At 42.7% G+C, this 24,845-nt stretch overlaps 1 protein-coding gene across 1 annotated transcript in view; it reads left to right on the top strand.

Moving 5' to 3' along the window:
- Window positions 1–24,845, top strand: part of zfpm1 (zinc finger protein, FOG family member 1) — a gene marked incomplete at both ends in the record, with an annotated part of 77,498 nt that overhangs the window by 38,906 nt on the left and 13,747 nt on the right. The window contains one exon of the mRNA XM_079265673.1: window positions 3,896–4,029. Within this exon, the coding sequence (XP_079121799.1) occupies window positions 3,896–4,029 (134 nt within the window). The remainder of the gene's footprint in view (window positions 1–3,895; window positions 4,030–24,845) is intronic.

Raw genomic sequence — 24,845 nt, forward strand, 5'->3', positions numbered from 1 at the left:
GCAGCCAGTGCAGCCATATCGAGAAGGAGCGCTGGGTTATTATGCAGGTCTGTGGTGGGCGGGAGGTAATTAACAGGGATTAGGATTGTCGGAGGCCTCATGTGACCCCAGTGAACACCGCTAACCTGCTGGGATCAGCACGCAGCGTTCATTAGTGGAGGTGCAGACGGCCTGACATCTACAGTCATTGACGCTGCATATAATTAACTCGTTAAACTCCATCATTTGTATTTACATATATGTACATTTACACCAAATCATCAATAATAAATATGTGTTAATGATAACATGGACAACATTGTATAATGTAGCCAGTAGGGCTGGATGTTAATAAACGAAACACGCCTGAGCCACGTCCACACGACTCCGCTTCCATTTGAAAACGCATGTTTTGCTACGTTCACACTGAGCGTCCACACTACGCCGAGTGTTCGAGCACCGAAAACGGAGGAGTTTGAAAACGCTCCCGAGGAGGGATACGTTTGAAAACTCCGGGGTTGCCTCTTCGTGTGGACGGTCGGAAACGCACAAGTTTGGAAACGATGACGCCCACACGAAGAGGCGACCCCGGAGTTCACCACACAGCGTTTCAGAATCGTTTTCAAGATGATCTCCGTCCAGACCAAAACGCCTGAAAACGAATATCACGTGACTATTCACGTACACTGGGCATGCGGGTGGGTGCCGGTGTAAACAGGAAGTCGATTTTGTGTCCATCACCCTCCCTAAAGCCGCTAACCGTGACTTCAGATGGCCGCTCCGTAGGGCTGATAACAGCGCTGGTCACGCTGGTCACTGATCGCTCCAATAACAGCTGCTTCCTCCGTAATAACGCAGACTTTAACTGAACAACAGCTGCTAGTAAAGACAACACGGTCAGCGATGCCTGTAATCAGTCGTCCATGTTAAATTAACCTGGTAGTCGATCGGTAATCAAGGCTGTTTGATATGTATGTGACGAATCAGGGAAGGACACGTCATGACTGCTAAGAACCAATCAAGTAGCGAACGTGGGCGTCTACGTCATCGTTTCTAATCTTCTGCATTTACGAGCGTCCACACGAATATGTAACCCGGGAGTTTTCAAACTCCTCCGTTTTCAGTGCTCGAAAACTCCAGCGTAGTGTTAACGTGTCAGCGTTAACGAAGCAAAACATGCTTTAAAATGGAAACACAGTCGTGTGGACGTGGCCTCAGAGTCTACAGCCATGCTGGAGGCTGGGCTAAATGCTAACCTCAGCATGCTGGAGGCTGGGCTAAATGCTAACCTCAGCATGCTGGAGGCTGGGCTAAATGCTAACCTCAGCATGCTAACATGCCAACAATGCTCACGATCTTAGTTAAATACAAAGTGCAGTTGAGGATAATACAAAAACTAAATGATGTTGTAGAGTTGACATGTGGTGTCTATACCGACTCACTGAGGGACGCCATGTGACGGGTGACTTCAGATTTGTTTTTGTGGTATATTTTCAGTTGGCTTAGAGGCACATTTGACAGAGACAGCAGACAGCCTCACCTTCATCCATGATGGTCCTGTCCATGGGGTTGAATCCCAAATCTCAGATGGTTTTGTTTCATTATTATCTGTTCAGCATTGCTCAATAATCTCCTCCGTTGGCATAAGCAAACAGCTGGCCAGTTATCAATAGATCACAGAGCAAGCACGATAGATCAGAGTGACATTTTTACAAACGCCTTACAAACATTTCATTTCAGAAACGCACTTCAACTTGTGAAATAGAAATGTTGATCTCCAACAGGAAGCGAGCGTCTCCTGCAGCAGTGTGAAGCCGGTCCATGTGCTCGTGCACCTCAGAGGACTCATTTAGACTCATTTGGATATTGAGGTTGGCATCAACCCACAACAACAAGTGACCTGGATAAGATGCAACAGGTCATGAAAGGAATATGATGAGCCTTAATATCTGACAAACTGATGCTCATGTTGGGCTTGTTTATAAGTTCATATCTGTGTTGGCTCACTGAGGTCAAATCCTTGCTCCGTTTCACAATGAGGGTCAATTGAGCTGGTCCGGCTGATAAGAGCACCATGTGGTGAAGATCGGCCAATGGTGCAGAGGCAGACTGGACATTGATGGAGTGCTGAGATAAGGAGGGTCAGAGGCCCCATGGGACAGGAGATAGCACGCTGGCAGGTCAGACTGTCTCAGGAGTCATGTTTGGGTCGGCGCTTGACCTGGAACTGAAACCTGACACTGACCCCAACAACTCAGAGGTCTTCTCTTTAATTTGGTGTATTCTAACAAAGAAGTGAGACGAGGTTGTCTAACCTGAGTCATTCGATTAAACATGCAGCCCGACCTGACCCGAGCACAGCAGGTCAGGTCAGCTCCTGTTGCGTCTGGCATCAGTGTCATGCTCTCATGTGCAGCGGGGCAACAGATTGAACAAGTAGGGCCGTGACAGTGTCACAGTGACTGGTAAACAGAATGAGACTGCACCTGTTCCACAATGTGCTGCTAGTGCAGACCCGAACTGGAGCACAGGCTGCCATCTAGTCCTGACTTGGTTGGATCAGTGTTGATCCTCATAAAACAGATACTATCAGGTCAACTAGTTCCGTAAAAGGTGATCCCTGTTTGACCGCTGGGTAATTCATTATGCCGTGCAGAGTGCCATTACAACGTTGAGCTGAGTTAAGGGAACACACCACTTCCTGTGTGAGTTCACCACGACAGCGACACAATGTTTTCAACTGCTGTTTGGCTTGAAGGACTGGTGTTATTGAATTCATGTCGCTGTCCCTCCTACTTTCTCCCCTCAAACCACACTCCTTCCTGCTCCTGCCTCCCTCCCACCACCACGTCCTCCTCCCCCGCCCTTCCACCGGCTGTGGGAAAGCCATTTTATCAGCGTCTGTCCGTTGTTCTCTGGTGGGGATAGATACAGAGAAGATAGATGAGTGTTTTGACATGGAGAGTGTTAGACAAACACTCTTATCAGGCCCGCCACTTTAGACCGACCCCCCCGAAACAGTCGCCTGAACCGTGGGTGAGATGAGAAGGGGGGGGGATTTTGAATGCGTTTTGATCAGAGGGAGGTCGACGGTCATAAGGAGAAAGCCTTACACGGCCACACTCACTGCTGTTGCTCAAACTTGTCCATTTATCCTCAGATGTGCAGGAAGTTGTCTCGGCTCCCGCTGCACTCAGAGCTGTCTTCAGCCTGGAGCACAGATGGATCGGCCTCCATGCCTCCCAGCCAACGGGCTCTATCTGGGCTGCGGCAGCCTCAGACCGCAGCCGTCACTGCCATCCTTCTGCACTTATCAATTTGAGGAAGTACACAAGAAGTTTCCCCTGTTTGAACCGGGCCAGGACAGAAAGCTTGTGTCAGAACCTCCCCCTGCTGTTGAGCCGTTGACAGTCCGGCTGTCTGCTCTGAACTGCTGCAGGGTTCAGGGCGAGTTCAAGCCACATGCTGCTTCTGCTGCTGTGTGTTTTCTTCCTCTTGAGCGTGGCGTGGTCTCTGCTGCATGTCATGTTGTAACCAGCCGGGGTTCTGAAGGCCGAGAGGTTCGACTTCTACCCATATGTAGTATTTTATAATCTCATAATAAGTCTGTGCCCTGTTGATGCCATAAGCATTTCCAAAATGGCAAAACATCAAAACTCTTCCTAAAAGCTGTACTCGTAAGCTTTTATTGGTCGAAGTAAGTAAAGTTCTGACTGTTTATGGAACATAAATAAAAGATGATGTGAAAGCTGAAACATGTTGGTATCAGGATTCTTTGAAAGTGTCTCCTCGTGATCTCTGTCCATGAATGATACCGGTAGTTTAAGGATGAGCTCAACATCACAACACCTTTGTATATTTGGCTGATTTCAGCTTCACTGATGTGAACCGCTTCTCTCTTCTCTGCTTCCTCCAGATGATCTGGAGTTCAGTGAAGAGGACGCGGACCGCAGGGTGGTAGCTGGCCGGGACCTCCATCCAGACACAACGTGGGGCCCCTACCCAGGAATCCTCCAGTCAGAGGGCAGCACAGAGGATCAGGAGGCAGAGGTAAGAGCTGTGATGGTTACTGAGAGGGAGGAACTACTGCTCATAGATTCTTATATTACAGACGAGCTCCTGAATTAAAATGACACACATCATTCTGAAGCAACGCCTGTGTATGATTACAAAAACATTGTCAAATATAAAAAGTTTGAATTATAATCTTAAATTCTCAGTCATTGTTTACTTTTTTCCAATCAAAATAATTCAAAGTAATTAGGCTGCAAGTCATTGTTGAACTTCTGAATTTGAGATGTTTTTCTGATTTTGGTTTCAGAACCACGAGAAGATCACAACTATCCTAAAGTCATTGATATGATTCTGCATTATGGATCCAGTACGTGTTGAGTTTACATGAATAAAGCTTCAAGTTCAGTGCAGAAGTCTCATTATTAACAACAGTTGATACAATACATTAGAATAATGTTAAACAATGTAATAATTGATTAGGAAATCAATTGGTCAGAATTGTGATGCTTTATTATTCGCCGAAGTCATTTACAACAAGTAAACAATGAACCTTCTCAACTAGTCGAGTTTCAGAAAATGAATCAGCAACAATATTGTCATTTATTAAGCAACATGTCAAAATGTCTGATTCCAGCTGAAGTGAGATGAATTGAAGTCATTGTGATGGAACATCTGTTGACCAGAGAGGGAAGCCGTGGCTCCTGGCAGGTTATTGGTATTCACACATTTGTCTTAGATTTCATAGAGTAAACCAAATGTGGTTGACCAACAATAGTTGTCAAATGACATATCATTCTAATAATGAACATGTTTTTTAGTCTTATTTTTGATTCTTCTATATTGTTATAGAATGAATACTAAATATATTAATATATTATTATATTCGTATTTGATAGTGAAAATATGTGAAACTTATTTCTTATTAATTATTACATGCAGCCCTAAAGTAAGACACCAATGCATGCTTTAAATAATGTATCTATTAATACACATCTGGCATATATTGTAAACCATGTTGTTGAACTGCATCAGCTGGAGAGAGACCTCCAGCTAGTGTTAGTCCAATGGCCAGGTCAGGGGTCAGCGGTCAAGAGAGACAATGAACACCTTATCACCTGTGTGTGTGATAGTAGATGAAAATGAATAGTCTGTGTGTGTGTGTGTGTGTGTGTGTGTGTGTGTGTGTGTGTGTGTGTGTGTGTGTGTGTGTGTGTGTGTGTGTGTGTGTGTGTGTGTGTGTGTGTGTGTGTGTGTGTTGGTTGGGAACAGTGTGGGACCGGATGGAGCCCTATCAGAGGCTGGGTTTGTGCATCATGCTGGGAGAGGCTTCCTGGCATGGAGCACGGATTCGGACACACACATACACACACACACACACATGCAGGGACATCCATGCCCATCATGATCCCTTCATATTTGTTATTGATCTGTCTTGCTATAACTCGCTTGCTTGTTGCATCTCCAGTTGTTTTTAGTTTTTTGGCTCCAAATGCCAAATGTTGGTCCAGCTCATCCCAGTTTAACTCCACTTCAGGGTTTGAACCAGATGGAGTTTATAACACACACCTACCCCATCAGACTCCTCTCCTCTCCTCTCCCTTCCTGTCCTCTCCTCTCTCTTCTCTCCTCCCGTCCTCTCCTCTCCCCTCTTGTCCTCTCCTCTCCTCCTCCTCCCCGTCCTCTGCTCTCCTCCTCCTCCCGTCCTCTCCTCTCCCCTCTTATCCTCTCCTCTCCTCCTCCCCGTCCTCTGCTCTCCTCCTCCTCCCGTCCTCTCCTCTCCCCTCTTATCCTCTCCTCTCCTCCTCCCCGTCCTCTGCTCTCCTCCTCCTCCCGTCCTCTCCTCTCCCCTCTTATCCTCTCCTCTCCTCCTCCCCGTCCTCTGCTTTCCTCTCTCCTCCCGTCCTCTCCTCTCCCCTCATCTCCTCTCCTCTTCCTCCCCGTCCTCTGCTCTCCTCCTCCTCCCGTCCTCTCCTCTCCCCTCTTGTCCTCTCCTCCTCCTCCCCGTCCTCTGCTCTCCTCTCTTCTCCCATCCTCTCCTCTTCTCCTCTCTCCTCTCCCCTCTTCTCCTCTCTCCCCCCCCCCCCCCATCCTCTCTTCTCCTCGCTGCCCTCCCCAGACGTCCGCCTGTCTTTTATCTCCACATGGCGCCATCCTCCTGGACAACAAACCCCAGTGATTGATTCCTGCTTGATAGGCTCTCATTTCTAAGATTTCGTTTATTATCAGTGAGGTTCTGAGTGTAGATATATATATATATGTGTGTGTGTGTGTGTGTCTGTGTGTGTGTGTGTGGATTCACAAACACACACACACACACACACTTACTCACCCATCACCTTTTGTTCTTCCCCTCCCTTCCGCTGCCCATACCCTCCTATTCCTCCTCTAAACTGTAAAGTCAGTTTCTGCTCTTTTGAGGGCTTTGCATTCATATGGAAAGCATCTCGTTCTGACTCTTAATACCGTTTTCTCTTTTCTTCCTCATTCCCTTCATATCTGTGGACTGGAGAAGTGCGGAGACAGACCTTCAGTATCTGCTGGAGATAGTGGCCGTAATCGCACATTCCTCCTGTGTTTCTCCCCCTGTCACTCCACATCCTCCCCCTCCTCCCTCCTCCCTCCATCCCTCCCTGCCTCCCTCCCTCCCTTGTGGGTCAGCAGGGGTCAGGGCTCTCCTCCTCCGCTAAAGCCCGAGCCATCACACTGCATTCCTTGATTGGCTATTTGAAAGGTTTTATTTCAGGACCAGCGAGAGGATGAACTATGTTTTTAATAAATGCAGGAATAATATTCAATGTCAAAAGGTACTGTTTGCATCTCGTAAAATATGAAGATGAATCCAATACTCCAGTACTTCAGCCAAAGAGACATTTAGTTGCAGTTTTAGGCCCGTAAACTATGCATTGCTCTACTGGCAACGTTTACTTTAAATGGGACACATTCAGCGGTCTCCTGGACCAATGTCCTGTTGACCCATCCACCCCCACCAGCCCTGTGGGGCTATCTTGCACATCATACTACATCAGTTGCTCTCAATGTATGTAATCGGGATGTGAGTGTGTTCACAGTGGAGTTAGCAGTAAGCCTGGTGCGTTGCATACGGACGTCGGTGTTGGACTCTTTGAGAGATGTTCTGATACCATTTCAAGATTCCGATTGCTGATATCAGCCAACACCTGGTCGTGATCCTACCAGTGCGTTAAAAACAAAAAAAGTTGAAAAGGTCATAATTCTCTCTCTAATATCTATTTAATACTGCAGTGAAAAGATCTCCTTCAAACAACTGTATTTACTACTTAACTTTCTCGAAAAAAACTCACTTTTACAAAATCACATTTGAGCACATCATGATGACGTTACAATATTCCTTCGTTACAATTTTCCTTTGCCTAATACTCACTTTTACTGAATGGAGCATGAACGCATCATAATGCAACTCAATGCAACCTCTGTTAATGTTTGCTGGTAGCTCTACAGGACTGCTGCACCAGCTGCTAACTGCTAACAGCTAACTGCTAACAGCTAACTGCTAACAGCTAACTGCTAACAGCTAACTGCTAACAGCTAACTGATAACAGTTAACAGCTAACAGCTAACTGCTAACAGCTAACAGCTAATATTAGCTAGCTCTCCTACTGCTGGTTTCAACACAGATGAGTTATTCACTATGTACAGTGGATGTGCAGCTCTTGTGAAATGTGAACTTGCTCAACACTGTAAACAGTGTGTGGTACATTACGTCCTGCATCTGCACTACACGTTGGCATATTTTTGGATGCAAAGGGTCAGGTGCAGATGTGTCCATTCTGGACATTTTGTCTTTGGATGCAGGCCTATCTTCATAGTTATTATTAATGGTAAAGCATGTTGTGGGAGACTATTGCACATCAACAGCACAGGTTTAGTTAGTAAGTGGTAACACACTACATACTCATAACCTGCTCAGAACTGGTCTGTAGTCTGGATGAACATGACATCCAGTCTGGAGATCAGACCAACAACTCTCTGATCACCAGGCCTTTCTTTTCACCATTTTCTGCCATCAATGTTTTTTTACAGGCCAATTTTGTGTGTAAAGTGTAAATGCACATGAAAATGGATGACTAGAAACCCACTTAAAGAAAGCATTGCCCAACATCATGTTTACGAGAAATGGTTTAAAATAGCTTGAAGGAGCAATTCTCATTTGTTCCTTATTCCTCATCAGGTGTTTAGCATATTAAATTGCGAGCTCATTGTGGTGCAGACGGTGCATTTTCATTTACAGATACAGTAAGTAAAGTAAGTAAGGGTAACAGTCTGTATCTTATCTGAGAAGAAAGATGTTTCTTTTGGCCGTACTTCCCTCTATCGCTCATCTCCCTGCTTTGGACGTGCTCTCACCATCTGCTCACCTCTCTCTCTCTCTCTCTCTCTCTCTCTCTCTCTCTCTCTCTCCCTCTCTCTCTCTATATATATATATATATAAATATATACATATAAGCTTTTCCCACCGCCAGATCTGTCCTTCCTCACTTCTATCTTACTTATAGCACCTGTCTTCCTCAGTCCTCATCCTTGTTCTCACCGGGCTCTGTGAAGCCCCCAGGCTTCCTCTGGGTGAGATTGGCATGGTCCACTCGGTGGTCCGGCCCCTTCCAGCATCGCCCTCTCTCTCTCAACTTCTCTCTCGACAAATTTGCTTCTTATTGGGCCCTGACAGATAAGCTATCAGTTCGATACAAAGCCTACCGAGCAACACAACTACATCGGGAAGCATTCACACGCAAGCAACACATAGATGCAAAGAGACATATTATGTTCAATGACTTCACTTCCTTTATCTGAAACAATATGAATTTAAATACCTCTGATCTTGTCTTGTGTCTGTGTGTGTTATCATATGGGTGGGGGTGAGTTTGTTACTTCTGAGAAATCAGGGTGGAGCAAAGAGAGGCAAATGAGATCCAGTCCTCGCTCTCCCTGCCACAGATCTCCTTCATTAGATTGGTGGCGTGTTAACTGGTCTGTGTCATATGGAAATCCTTCCATTTGCATCTCTTGAGAAAGAGGCATGAAAGCATTTATCTATTTAAATATATTCTGGCTGATATGGCTGTTGGACTTTCGAACACGGTATAATAATGTTGACTGATCAACTGATCAGCTGTGCCGCTGATTCCTCACTGCTTTTGGTTGAGTGAACAACCGGGTCCTCCTCGGCAAGCCTCCCCTGGCAACTCGGGGAGTGAGCGCACCACTTCTGCTATTCCGATTGGATCGCACATGACAAATCTGATATTATATCTCCTCCCCTCCTGATTGGATCCTGCTTTAATTAACTGATAGTGCGAGTGCATGTGATTGGACCCAAGTTGCAGGATTGTTGTGAAATGTTCTGCTCAGATGGAGCGAGAGCGAAGGAGTGACGGTGCTAACGTGTACGCAAAGCTAGAGCTTGTTGCATCGGTTGCATCCTCCCGAAGGACAGATGTCCAACGTGAAGTCTCCACAGGACAGACTGCACTTACAACATTGTCCCTATTGTCCTCCCTCCGTCAGCAGCACCCAGCAGCTCAACCCCACCCCAATCCTGTCTTTCGTGGAAAGGCAGCCTGAAGGCACCATCCTGGAAGGAGCAGAGTAGGGGAGTTCAAAGCGTTATCACGCGCCGAACGTCTTTTCATCATGTTTTAGAAACAAGCGTTCGCACTAATCCCCCAATAATCTCTCCAGGAGAACTGGGGCGATAAGGCGCGCCACCCACGGCTTTTCAAACACTTTTTGGATAGTCTCTTCTCACTCCCTATCTCTCCTCCCCTCTACCTCCTCTCCTCTCCACTTCCTCCTTCCCTCGCTCCCCTGGAAGGACGAGTGAAGGTGATCACCGTCTCCTCCTTCTCTGGAGCTGTTTTCTTCCTTTTCTTTTTGCGTTGACTCCGAGCCGGTTTGTTTACATCCAGATTTTGATCTTTTTTTATCTGGACTCATCAACAGTGTTTCTCTGCCTGTGTTTCTCTCTCTCCTCCGCCCATCAAATTAGAATGTTAATTAAAATGGTGCTCCTTCAGAAGATGACAAATCAATGATTACGGCGAGTGTTACGATACCTTCTGCGGTTCCCCCAGAAGAACGCAATACGTAAGGAACGTTCTGATAGAAGCAGAGAGCAGGGCAAGCCTTTCTATCTTTAAAGGGACAGTCAAATAAAAAGAGACATGCATACACTGTCCCTGTGTTACTGAGCATTGTAAATGTTAAAAATGAAATATCAATCCCCTCTACATTTCTCCTGTAAAATGATAAAATGATGATTTCAGGCAACATAACTTCTCCCATCATATCAAAGCACACTTATCTATGTTGGCTCATGGTTGTATCAGCTCGCAGAGCGATACCATGTTCAATGCTGGATGGATGCACTTGTATAGACTTTTCTAGTCTTCCGACCACTCAAAGCACTTAAACACTACATGTCATCATTCACCCATTCACACCCTGATGACAGGTGCTACCATGCAATGATATGGGTTGCAGGTGTTTGTTTGAATATCATTTGGCAAAAGCTTTGTTTACACTGCTAAAAGTGTGTGTTTGGAATTCAATTTCTTCCTCTTTCTTCACATTCAGTTGTTACAGTGCAGGTGAGAGATACGTGGGTGGAAGCCACAATGGCAGAGCCAAGGGGTGCAGGTGGTGGCCATGGCTGCATGGGGCACTGGTTCTCTTGCACTTTGGACGTGTTTGAATGGAGACATTTTAAACTGGGGGGTTCTGCATGGGCATAACGTCGTCCCAGATGTCTGAATGCAGGGTGAAAAGCTGGTTGTCATGAAGCGTGCCAAGACTTGATTCTTGTTCAGATTTTGGAATAACAGCGCACACTTTCAGACTATATTTCCTCAAAGACATTGCTGGTGTTGTGTAATTTGTTCATACTTGTAAGCCGGCTCATCGTCACACTGCTTTGACTTACTGGGACATTGGAATAGAATGGAACCATTTGTATTGTTATTGGTAACAGCTGTGCTTTTCCTACTGTGACATGTTAGCATGTCTGCTGTGGAAAAGCCCATTGTTTAGGGTTGTACTCGTGAGCTCGGTAGTCCTGCAGCAGTTACTGTTGACTGACTGAATGCAAGCCAATGCAAGAGAGTGACCCAAAATATCGACTATTTAGTCTCACAAAGAATGCCAAACTGGACAAGACAGCATCTTCTCTCTGCGACCACAGAGTGAATCCTGGGAAGTAAACATTCAAGTATCACTAAGACATGATACAGTTAACCATGTAACCATTCAATACAGTTTGAGATTGCACAAACTCAATATCCACTTTGGACCGATCCGGTTTAACTTGACGTGTCATATTTCCTTCTGCCATTATGGATCACTGCAGCTCATTGGCCATGGTTGTGATCTCATGATTTCAACTGTTGTTTGCCTTATATCTGTAATGATGATATGATGGAACACTATGAATTAGTAAGATGGTGTCCCACATTCTAAAACCAATGAAGCGACATCCTTATTATATATAAATATAACTTGTGACAAGGGTTATTTCACTGTATCAGCCTGAACGCCTAGCCATGGCCCTTGGTCACACAGATACCACGTAAAGAGATGCTCAAGTGGAGTTCATCTTTACGCCCCTATTTTTCATCAGGTCATTCAAAGATTGTATTCAATCCCTCTTAAAATAGAATTCCCATTTGAAGATGTCACATGACAGAAGTTAAGGATGCGCTGACTTCCATCTCACTGAGACGACTGCAGCATTTTTGGGCAAAACCCAAATCACCCCTTGAGTGATGGACGTGTTGACCCTGTGCATCATGGCCTTGAGGAGAGCAGCTTCTATCGGCGGTGATTGAATCAGTGAGCTCCACATCCCTGTCGTATGACATGCCCACATCATGACAGCATCTGTCTGTGTCTTAGTCCATCAACCGGGCTCTGACAGAAGAGCCTATCACCAGAGAGAGAGAGAGAGAAAGGGGGAGAGAGAGAGAGAAAGGGGGAGGGAGAGAGGGAGAGAGAGAGAGAGAGGGGGAGGGAGAGAGAGAGAGAGAGAGAGTGGGAGGGCGAGAGAGAGAGGGGGAGAGAGAGAGAGAGAGGGGGAGAGAGAGAGGGAGGAGGGAGAGAGAGAGAGCGGGAGGGAGAGAGAGAGGGAGAGAGAGCGACAGAGAGGGAGAGAGACAGAGAGAGGGAGAGAGGGAGGGAGAGAGAGAGGGAGAGAGAGCGACAGGAGGGAGAGAGACAGAGAGAGGGAGAGAGAGAGGGAGAGAGCGAGAGAGGGCGAGAGAGGGCGAGAGAGAGGGAGGGAGAGAGAGAGAGAGAGAGGGGGAGAGAGAGAGGGAGGGAGGGAGAGAGAGAGAGGGGGGGAGAGGGAGAGAGAGAGAGCGGGAGGGAGAGAGAGAGGGAGAGAGAGAGACAGAGAGAGGGAGAGAGACAGAGAGAGGGAGAGAGACAGAGAGAGGGAGAGAGACAGAGAGAGGGAGAGAGAGAGGGAGAGAGGGAGAGAGAGAGGGAGCGGGAGAGAGAGAGGGAGAGAGGGAGGGAGAGAGAGAGGGAGGGGGAGAGAGAGAGGGAGGGGGGAGAGAGGGAGGGAGAGAGAGAGAGGGGGAGAGGGAGGGAGGGGGGAGAGAGAGAGAGAGAGAGAGAAAGGGAGAGAGAGAGAGAGGGGGGCGAGAGAGAGAGAGAGAGAGAGAGAGGGGGGCGAGAGAGAGAGAGAGAGAGAGAGAGAGAGAGAGGGGAGAGAGAGAGAGAGGGGAGAGAGAGAGAGAGAGAGGGGGGGGAGAGAGAGAGAGAGAGAAAGGGGGAGCGAGGGGCAGGGAGAGAGAGAGAGGGAGGGGAGAGAGAGGGAGGGGGGGCGAGAGAGAGAGAGGGGGGAGAGAGAGGGGGAGAGAGAGAGGGGGGGGGGAGAGAGAGAGGGAGAGGGGGAGAGAGAGAGAGGGGGGGGAGAGAGAGAGAGGGAGAGGGGGGAGAGAGAGGGAGGGGGGAGCGAGAGAGAGAGAGAAAGGGGGGAGAGAGAGGGAGGGGGGGAAAGAGAGAGAGATGATTGGAGAGAGGGGAGAGAAAACCGCCAAATAAGATAAAATACTGACAGACAGAAACGCAGCCAGCCAGGCCAGAGAGGTAGAGGAACAAAAGAGGCCCAAAGAGAAAGGCGGGAAGGGTCCGTCGACTAAAACAAAACATGAGAGACAAAAGGAAATATGAGAGAAAAAGAGACCTGGAAGAGAGGCGAGGCGAATGTGGAAGAGGAGGGTTCAATTGACGGAGGGAGGAGGTGTTCATCACTCAGAGGCAATGACTGGCTGGTATCTGCATCTCCCTGTCATCTGCACCGGCTTCTGCAGGGTGGAGGAGGAAGGAAAGAGGAGGAGGAGGAGGAGGAGGTGTAAGAGACGAGAAGAGGAGAGGGAAAACCTCTATCCTCTCTATCTCTGATCCTCATCTCCGGCAGTTCAGGAGCCTGCTTTCCTCATTTTCAAATCTCTTATCTCGGCCCCCGTTTTAAGTGTCGCAGTTTTATATTTTTACATGTCATTTGCATGCAGCTCATCAAACCTGGCTCCCTTTAGTTTTTTCTCCTTCTTTTTCTGCTTCTCGGAGGTGTGAGCTCACAGTCCGCTGCTGAGAGCCAAAAGCCTGCCGTGGAATATACAGTGTAGAAACGTATCCTGCGTCTCTGTTGAAGGTTTGAGAGATGCTTTGCATGAGGTTCCGTGTGTGTGTTTGTGTGAGGAAGGCTGGATGAGAGTAGGTTTCTGATTGTTATCTGCCTTCCTTCTCTTCTTTGTATTTGTGGAGGATTCACACAGTGACCTCTTTGTTTGGGACAGTGAGTACACCCCTCCTACCCCCTGGATCGGGAAGGAAACCATTTCCTGTAGCCGAGGAATAGAACGAGAGACAGAGAGGGAAAAGAGGGAGAGATGGGAAGGGGGTGCAGGCAGACAGAAGGGTAGGAATGAGAGTTGGAGAGGAAGAGAATCAGAGATTAAGAAAGAAAGGAAGAGGTGTGTAAGAGGAAGGAGGAGAGACAGTGAAAGAGGAGAAGGGAGGAAGAAGGTGAATTGGATGATTGAATGAATGGTTTTGTGAGAGGAGTGAATGAATGAGCAATGGTTGAAGAGGTCAAGAGAGGAGCAGGTGGTGTATTAAGTTCCCAGAGAGAGGAGTCTCGATGCTGTAGTTATGATTTCACTCTTCAGATGTTATACGAGTCCTGTTTTGAAGAGACGAGTGCTTATTGGCTGTCACTGGAGGTCCTATATCCACCCTACAGCTGTAGCTATGCTGCACCAGTGGAGGAAGAGGGCCTTCCTGTTGTTGATTCATCTTAATATCAGAATATGTTTTGGGCATATTTTGAACATTATTCCAAAACTCAAACATATTCAGTTTGTTGCGAAATCATTTGCTGATAATCGACGAGTCGGCTGATACATCCGCACGGTCGATGACATCGGCCGTTGTAAACTTTGATTGAAGTGATGGTCTGCTCTTCAGGTCCCAGCTCCTGCAGCACTGAACACTCTGCTGTAGGTCCGGAGCGACACACTTCCAATCTCTGACGACATCGAGCTCTTCTCCTCGCTGGTATTCACTCAGTGGATGTAAAGATAGGGTGCTGGTGTCTGTACGTGTCATCAGGTCACGAGAAGAAGAGGTCGGTGAGGAAGGCCTTGTTGTTTGTTCACCAGGAGAAACTTACTCACTACATATTCAACATGAAACCTGAGCGATCCTACACGTTTTATCTTGAGTGTTGATAAAGACGTAGTATGAGTTGAGTGAACTCCAGTCAGTCAGACATACCGACTGACTGGATGGATCAGAGAATTAAAAAGGATCAAGTACTGAACGTTGGCATTGAATGTCCGGTCTGGTTTGTAATCATATTCTTTCATATCATCGACTGTATTTAATTTCGGCAACGTTCTTGTAAGGCTGCACGGGTTAAGACAACACGTCATATTTGAGGAATGTGTCTTTATTTTGTAGGGTTATGTGGACCGCTAATGTCCAGCAGATAGAAAAAGAAAACAATAGAATATAGAAACTGGTAAAATGCTTGTAGAGCTCCATGGTGTAGCAGCCCTGCTGTCACTGACCTGACAGCAGGGCTGCTACACCATTTACACCACTTCATGCTCCTGATGAGCAGCTGGACCCTCGGTGGCCTCTCTGTGTCAATGCGCTGGATGCTGGTTTGTGTAGTGAAGCGCGTCGAGTGGTCGCTGAGACGAGAGGAGGCGATATATAAACCAGCCTACTCTTCTGATAGAAGGCCAAACTGTAGTATCACTGTCATGAGCCTGCACTAACATGGACGATTGACGATGTAATGACTGCCACACTGTCACAGAGCAGCGTGCACCATCATGTGAAACAGTGCACACCTCGGACACAAAGGTGTGCTTCATGCACCAGTTATGATTTGCATATACAAACACACTTATTCCAGTGGTGGCAGTAAAACTGTGGCCGTTGACAGCTGTGCAGAGAAATCTTAATCTGCTCTTCTGCAGGGTAGTGTGGTGGTGGTGGTGGGGGGGGGGGCTCAGTATAAACAGTATATATATATATATATATATATATATATATATATATATATCATATTTTCTCCCCTTTAATTCAAGTCCGTATATAGCACAAGGCGATGTGAGATGGGGTTAGACATTGGGGTTAGTTCAAGGAAAGTTCTCTGCTTCCCGTCCCCATCAACGCCATCATCATCATCATCATCATCATCATCATCATCATCATCCTCATCATCATCCTCACTCCCCAGAGAGAGAGAGAGCGAGAGCGAGAGAGAGCCAAGAGCCAGTCTGATACTGAACGGGGGAATGGAGGAAGAAAATGAAGAAATGAAATCAGCCTGGCATCATTTGCATTCAAGTTTTATCGGTGTTGAGGAGGGCGTTTTTGGGCCTGATAAGGAGAGGGCGTCGCAGGCTGCGCTGGAGGTGGAGGGGGGTTGATGGAGAGGTGTGTGTGTGTGAGTGTGTGTGTGTGTGTGTGTGTGTGTGTGTGTGTGTGTGTGTGTGTGTGTGTGTGTGAATGTTTTAAAATGTAAACTGACTTTGGCAAAAGAAGGTGTCTCTGGAGTTCAGTCGGTGTCTGTTTGCACGAGCGCACACATGCGTGGATGTTACAGCATGTATAGTGAGGACAGGGCGTTATGTGTGTGTGTGTTGGGGGGGTTAATATCAGACCAAATAATTAGATTCGCTATCGTCTCGGCGGCAGCAGTGCGGGGATCAGGCAGATTAAAGCCAGGCTCGAGGCTGGTTAATATTCATGAGGGGACCGGGGTCCGGGCGAGGGGCTTAGACTGCTGCTCAAAGACTCTCCTCCGGCTGATGGGGCTTAAGGCAGCACTCTCAACTGAGATGGAGCTCTGCCGGGGAGGCCTGACAGCCCACTGATAGATGGAGGGTTGGGTGGATAGTTAGAGTGAGACAAGAGGAGGAGGGGGGGACAAGGCCTTGCATCTACGTGGATCAGAAGATCTTTAATTGATCACGTTGTTTTTATGAAGTGCCAGGAATCTGACAGCTCTGGTCAATCCCTCTGGTCCTCCATCTTTCTTTTCTGTCTCACATACAGTCCTGACACTTCCAGTATAGCCTCCAAGCAGCGCTAATCATCTCCGTAGACTCTTTGTAAAGAGGAAACACTCACACGACATCAATGCCTCTCCATGACTGAATTTTAAATACCGTTTCAAAACGGTACCTGACTTTTTATTCCCAAACTTTTCTGACACCTAATTTGTGTCGTACAAAGATGAGCCCCTTAAGCTCCGAGCCAAGTGAATCCCAGAAGGTAGAGCGGGTCGTCCCTCAATCAGAGGATCGGCGGTTGGACCCTCGGGTCCTCCAGTCCGTGTCCATGTGTCCTTGGGGCGAGACACTTCACCTGTGGTGTGTGAATGGGTGAATGACATGGAGTGTAAAAGCGCTTTGAGTGGTCGAGAGAGGCACAAACTCCTGCTCTGTGCATCAGTGAGACATGTAGAGCTGTTTGGTCAATGGACTTGCATCTAAAGGAGGGACCTCTTGAGCCGTAGTGAGAAGCCAGATGAGATCTCCTGCATTCTAGAGACATTTCTAATCAAATAATATGTAAACGGGCATAACAACCCAACCAGACATCCTGTGTGAGCTTTGACATCCTAACGTTATTCTCTACTGTCTGGACACAAGTTCAACAGCCAGCTTGGCTGTTCGATGGAGGAGACGTTAGTGCTGAGCTGCTCTCTGTGGGTCAGGGCCGTCAGTGAGGCCTCTCATTATCGATGGGGGTGTGGCCACTGAACACAACTCCCGTTTGAATCAATGTGCTTGAGTTGAGTCTCTTGTGTCTCGTGTCTTTGGTGCACAGGTTGGCTCTTTGTGACTGTCGGCTGTTCAGTCAATGAGATCGGCGTCAGACCAAGAGAAGTGAAAAGAGCTTTTGATACCATCCGATAGCCTCTCCCCCCACATCTTTGGCATCTGCGTTCTCTACTGGCCTGGCTAATCTCACACACACACTCACAAACACTCACACTCACAGTGTGGTCTGGCCCTGTGCCGCTCTGATTCTCATCATCTCATGTGTAGCTGTGTTGTGTGGTTTGGTGGCTGTAGAGTAGCACGCTCTTCTTGTTGCAGGTTGACAGAGAAGATGCTCTGGTATTGTAGTCGGGGTTATGTTGCTGTTTAGTTGAACCCTTGATTTCTGCTCTCTCAGAGTACGACCTGCAGCATCGGATTGACAGTTGATCCGTGTCTCCTTGAAGTCCAGCTGCTGTTTGAATGTCCAATAGGTTTCCAAGTGATTCCACCCAGCATGTACATGTAGGTGCTTATATTCACATTCTACTGTGGTTGCTGCTCTGCTTCCTGAGTCCACAGGCCCTCTGTCCCCCTGTCCTTCATGTGGTCCTGATGGACTCTCTGCTGGAGAGTCTTGTTCATGAGGACTAGAAAGGTTTCTGGACTGACGTTAAAATCATTTTGAATGTGACAGTTTTGTTATTCTCTATAAAACATTCAGCTGCCACATCTCACTGCAATGACTTCTCTGTTCAGACTTCAGATATGAAAGAAGAGCATTGATGATGTCACATAACTCTGGATCAATAACTTTCCCAAACATAGCGTGGGTTGTGTTTCTGTTGTCCCAGAGGACAGTAAACATCTGTCTCCAGCACAATACAAACGTAGCTGAGGTCAGAAGGGAGGGACACATTGACTTTTAATAAAAGTCTATTAATTGTCAAATAAGAAAATATGTCTGACACTCAGTGAGTAGTTACTTCATGTGTCCAGAACAAGGCTGTGGGTGAGTGTTTCTCATTTCTCTTGCTCTGTATATGTGTGTGTGTGTGTGTGTGTGTGTATGTGTGTGTTTGCCCTATCATGGTGAATTCCAAAGCCGTGGCCGTGATGAATTAGTCTGAAACAAATTAGCAGTACTTACAGCTCAGACGGCTCCAGCATTGGGTTACAAATTAAAACAAAAGAAGCAGTATCTGCACATCAGCGCTGGTTCCCCATGAAATCCAATACGCTCTGCCTCCGTCTACAGACTGAGAGGCTTCCTTCGCTCTGTCCTTCCCCTCTCGTCCCGAGCTGTCCCACAGACAGCGTCCATCCTCTGCAGGTATTTAAAGACTTGACTCTGTGAAGTATCATGCGTGTGATCACACTCCATCCCAGGCAGATATCATCACATGAGAGAATATGTGGCCTCGTTCTGCTCTTATTGTTAATAACCGATGCTTTTACACTGTTTCTGAACAGTTTTGTTTTTTGACCGTTTTATAGCCGACGAATGTGAACTTGAACAGCTGGACACACCTTGTGAGCGATGTCGCCCTCTACAACTGTTCCATTTCAATATGAGTTTTTAGAATAATTTTTTCTTCCTTCCTGATCGTTGTGTCCCGAAGCTGAAATTGGGAAACACACATTTCCACACATTTACTACAAACCAGGTGAACCTTTCATCCCTGGGGTCCTCTTATTTGTTCTGTTGTAGAACATGCTATCCAGCCAGCCATTGGTTTTAATTCCATTTGATTGATTAAAACAGCAATAGTACAGCAGTGATGTAGTCTACTAATATGTTTTCACATTATACAGAAATGAATGGAAACCAATGGCTGCTTTGAATCACTGATACAATCATATAAATGTATGTTTGTATGAACTACTGCAGCCACAAGCCACTGCTGACACGTCTGTACCTGCATCTAATGTAGATACACTTATATTAATAACATGAACATCTGATGTAGATACACTTCTATTAATAACATGAACATCTAATGTAGATACACTTCTATTAACAACATAAATATGTGATGTAGATACACTTCTATTAATAACATAAACATGATGTAGATACACTTCTATTAATAACATGAACATGTGATGTAGATACACTTCTATCACTAACACGAACATGTGATGTAGATACACTTCTATTAATAACACGAACATCTGATGTAGATACACTTCTATTAATAACACGAACATGTGATGTAGATACACTTCCATTAATAACATGAACATCTGATGTAGATACACTTCTATCAATAACACGAACATGTGATGTAGATACACTTCTATTAATAACACGAACATCTGATGTAGATACACTTCTATTAATAACATGAACATGTGATGTAGATACACTTCTATTAATAACATGAACATGTGATGTAGATACACTTCTATTAATAACACGAACATGTGATGTAGATACACTTCTATTAATAACATGAACATGTGATGTAGATACACTTCTATTAATAACATGAACATGTGATGTAGATACACTTCTATTAATAATATGAACATCTAATGTAGATACACTTATATTAATAACACGAAGATGTGATGTAGATACACTTCTATTAATAACATGAACATCGAATGTAGATACACTTCCATTAATAACATGAACATCTAATGTAGATACATTTCTATTAATAATACGAACATCTGATGTAGATACACTTCTATTAATAACACGAACATGTGATGTAGATACACTTCTATTACTAACACGAACATCTGAAGTAGATACACTTCCATTAATAACATGAACATCTGATGTAGATACATTTCTATTAATAACACAAACATGTGATGTAGATACACTTCTATTAATAACACGAACATGTGATGTAGATACACTTCTATTAATGACACGAACATGTGATGTAGATACACTTCTATTAATAACACGAACATGTGATGTAGATACACTTCTATTAATAACACAAACATCTGATGTAGATACATTTCTATTAATAACATGAACATGTGATGTAGATACATTTCTATTAATAACATGAACATCTAATATAGATACACTTCTATTCATAACATGAACATCTGATGTAGATACACTTCTATTAATAACATGAACATGTGATGTAGATACACTTCTATGAATAACATGAACATCTGATGTAGATACATTTCTATTAATAACATGAACATGTGATGTAGATACACTTCTATTAATAACATGAACATGTGATGTAGATACACTTCTATTAATAACACGAACATGTGATGTAGATACACTTATATTAATAACACGAACATGTGATGTAGATACACTTCTATTAATAACATACTATTTCTATTCATCTTAATAGACATGTTCATGTTATAGAACATCTGATGTAGATACACTTCTATGAATAACATGAACATGTGATGTAGATACACTTCTATGAATAACATGAACATCTGATGTAGATACATTTCTATTAATAACATGAACATGTGATGTAGATACACTTCTATTAATAACATGAACATGTGATGTAGATACACTTCTATTAATAACATGAACATCTAATGTAGATACACTTCTATTAATAACATGAACATGTGAACATGTGATGTAGATACATTTCTATTAATTACATGAACATCTAATATAGATACACTTCTATTCATAACATGAACATCTAATGTAAATACACTTCTATTAATAACATGAACATGTGATGTAGATACACTTCTATTAATAACATGAACATCTAATGTAGATACACTTCTATTAATAACACGAACATGTGATGTAGATACACTTCTATTAATAACATGAACATGTGATGTAGATACATTTCTATTAATAACATGAACATCTAATATAGATACACTTCTATTCATAACATGAACATCTGATGTAGATACACTTCTATTAATAACATGAACATGTGATGTAGATACACTTCTATGAATAACATGAACATCTGATGTAGATACATTTCTATTAATAACATGAACATGTGATGTAGCTACACTTCTATTAATAACATGAACATGTGATGTAGATACACTTCTATTAATAACATGAACATCTAATGTAGATACACTTCTATTAATAACATGAACATGTGATGTAGATACACATCTATTAATAACACGAACATGTGATGTAGATACATTTATATTAATATCATGAACATCTAATGTAGATACCCTTCTATGAATAACATGAACATCTGATGTAGATACATTTCTATTAATAACACGAGCATCTGATGTAGATACATTTCTATTAATAACACGAACATGTGATGTAGATACACTTCTATTAATATCATGAACATCTAATGTAGATACACTTCTATGAATAAAATGAACATCTGATGTAGATACATTTCTATTAATAACATGAACATGTGATGTAGATACACTTCTATTAATAACATGAACATGTGATGTAGATACACTTCTATTAATAACATGAACATCTAATGTAGATACACTTCTATTAATAACATGAACATGTGATGTAGATACACTTCTATTAATAACACGAACATGTGATGTAGATACACTTCCATTAATAACACGAGCATCTGATGTAGATACACTTCTATTAATAACATGAACATGTGATGTAGATACACTTCTATTAATAACATGAACATGTGATGTAGATACACTTCTATTAATAACACGAACATGTGATGTAAATACACTTCCATTAATAACACGAGCATCTGATGTAGATACATTTCTATTAATAACACGAACATGTGATGTAGATACACTTCTATTAATAACACGAACATGTGATGTAGATACACTTCTATTAATGACACGAACATGTGATGTAGATACACTTATATTGATAACAAACATGTGATGTCGATACACTTCTATTAATAACACGAACATGTGATGTAGATACACTTCTATTAATGACACGAACATGTGATGTAGATACACTTCTATTAATAACACGAACATGTGATGTAGATACACTTCTATTAATAACACAAACATCTGATGTAGATACATTTCTATTAATAACATGAACATGTGATGTAGATACATTTCTATTAATAACATGAACATCTAATATAGATACACTTCTATTCATAACATGAACATCTGATGTAGATACACTTCTATTAATAACATGAACATGTGATGTAGATACACTTCTATGAATAACATGAACATCTGATGCAGATACATTTCTATTAATAACATGAACATGTGATGTAGATACACTTCTATTAATAACATGAACATGTGATGTAGATACACTTCTATTAATAACACGAACATGTGATGTAGATACACTTCTATTAATAACACGAACATGTGATGTAGATACACTTCTATTAATAACATACTATTTCTATTCATCTTAATAGACATGTTCATGTTATAGAACATCTGATGTAGATACACTTCTATGAATAACATGAACATGTGATGTAGATACACTTCTATGAATAACATGAACATCTGATGTAGATACATTTCTATTAATAACATGAACATGTGATGTAGATACACTTCTATTAATAACATGAACATGTGATGTAGATACACTTCTATTAATAACATGAACATCTAATGTAGATACACTTCTATTAATAACATGAACATGTGATGTAGATACATTTCTATTAATTACATGAACATCTAATATAGATACACTTCTATTCATAACATGAACATCTAATGTAAATACACTTCTATTAATAACATGAACATGTGATGTAGATACACTTCTATTAATAACATGAACATCTAATGTAGATACACTTCTATTAATAACACGAACATGTGATGTAGATACACTTCTATTAATAACATGAACATGTGATGTAGATACATTTCTATTAATAACATGAACATCTAATATAGATACACTTCTATTCATAACATGAACATCTGATGTAGATACACTTCTATTAATAACATGAACATGTGATGTAGATACACTTCTATGAATAACATGAACATCTGATGTAGATACATTTCTATTAATAACATGAACATGTGATGTAGCTACACTTCTATTAATAACATGAACATGTGATGTAGATACACTTCTATTAATAACATGAACATCTAATGTAGATACACTTCTATTAATAACATGAACATGTGATGTAGATACACTTCTATTAATAACACGAACATGTGATGTAGATACATTTCTATTAATATCATGAACATCTAATGTAGATACACTTCTATGAATAACATGAACATCTGATGTAGATACATTTCTATTAATAACACGAGCATCTGATGTAGATACATTTCTATTAATAACACGAACATGTGATGTAGATACACTTCTATTAATATCATGAACATCTAATGTAGATACACTTCTATGAATAAAATGAACATCTGATGTAGATACATTTCTATTAATAACATGAACAGGTGATGTAGATACACTTCTATTAATAACATGAACATGTGATGTAGATACACTTCTATTAATAACACGAGCATCTGATGTAGATACATTTCTATTAATAACACGAACATGTGATGTAGATACACTTCTATTAATAACATGAACATGTGATGTAGATACACTTCTATTAATAACATGAACATGTGATGTAGATACACTTCTATTAATAACACGAACATGTGATGTAGATACACTTCCATTAATAACACGAGCATCTGATGTAGATACATTTCTATTAATAACACGAACATGTGATGTAGATACACTTCTATTAATAACATGAACATGTGATGTAGATACACTTCTATTAATAACATGAACATTTGATGTAGATACACTTCTATTAATAACACAAACATGTGATGTAGATACACTTCCATTAATAACACGAGCATCTGATGTAGATACATTTCTATTAATAACACGAACATGTGATGTAGATACACTTCTATTCATAACACGAACATGTGATGTAGATACACTTCTATTAATAACATAAACATGATGTAGATACACTTCTATTCATAACACGAACATGTGATGTAGATACACTTCTATTAATGACACGAACATGTGATGTAGATACACTTATATTGATAACAAACATGTGATGTCGATACACTTCTATTAATAACATAAACATGTGATGTAAATACACTTCTATTAATAACACGAACATGTGATGTAGATATATTTATGTTAATAACACGAACATCAAATGTAGATACACTTATATTAATAACATGAACACGTGATGTTGATACACTTCTATTAATAACATGAAGATGTGATGTAGATACACTTCTATTAATAACACGAACATGTGATGTCGATACACTTTTATTAATAACATGAACATCTAATGTAGATACACTTCTATTAATAACATGAACATGTGATGTAGATACACTTCTATTCATAACATGAACATCTGATGTAGATACACTTCTATTAATAACATGAACATGTGATGTAGATACACTTCTATGAATAACATGAACATCTGATGTAGATACACTTATATGAATAACATGAACATCTGATGTAGATACACTTATATTAATAACGCGAACATGTGATGTAGATACACTTCTATTAAT

The sequence above is a fragment of the Melanostigma gelatinosum genome (genome assembly GCF_949748355.1).
Source record: "Melanostigma gelatinosum genome assembly, chromosome: 1".
In the NCBI taxonomy this organism is placed as follows: domain Eukaryota; kingdom Metazoa; phylum Chordata; class Actinopteri; order Perciformes; family Zoarcidae; genus Melanostigma; species Melanostigma gelatinosum.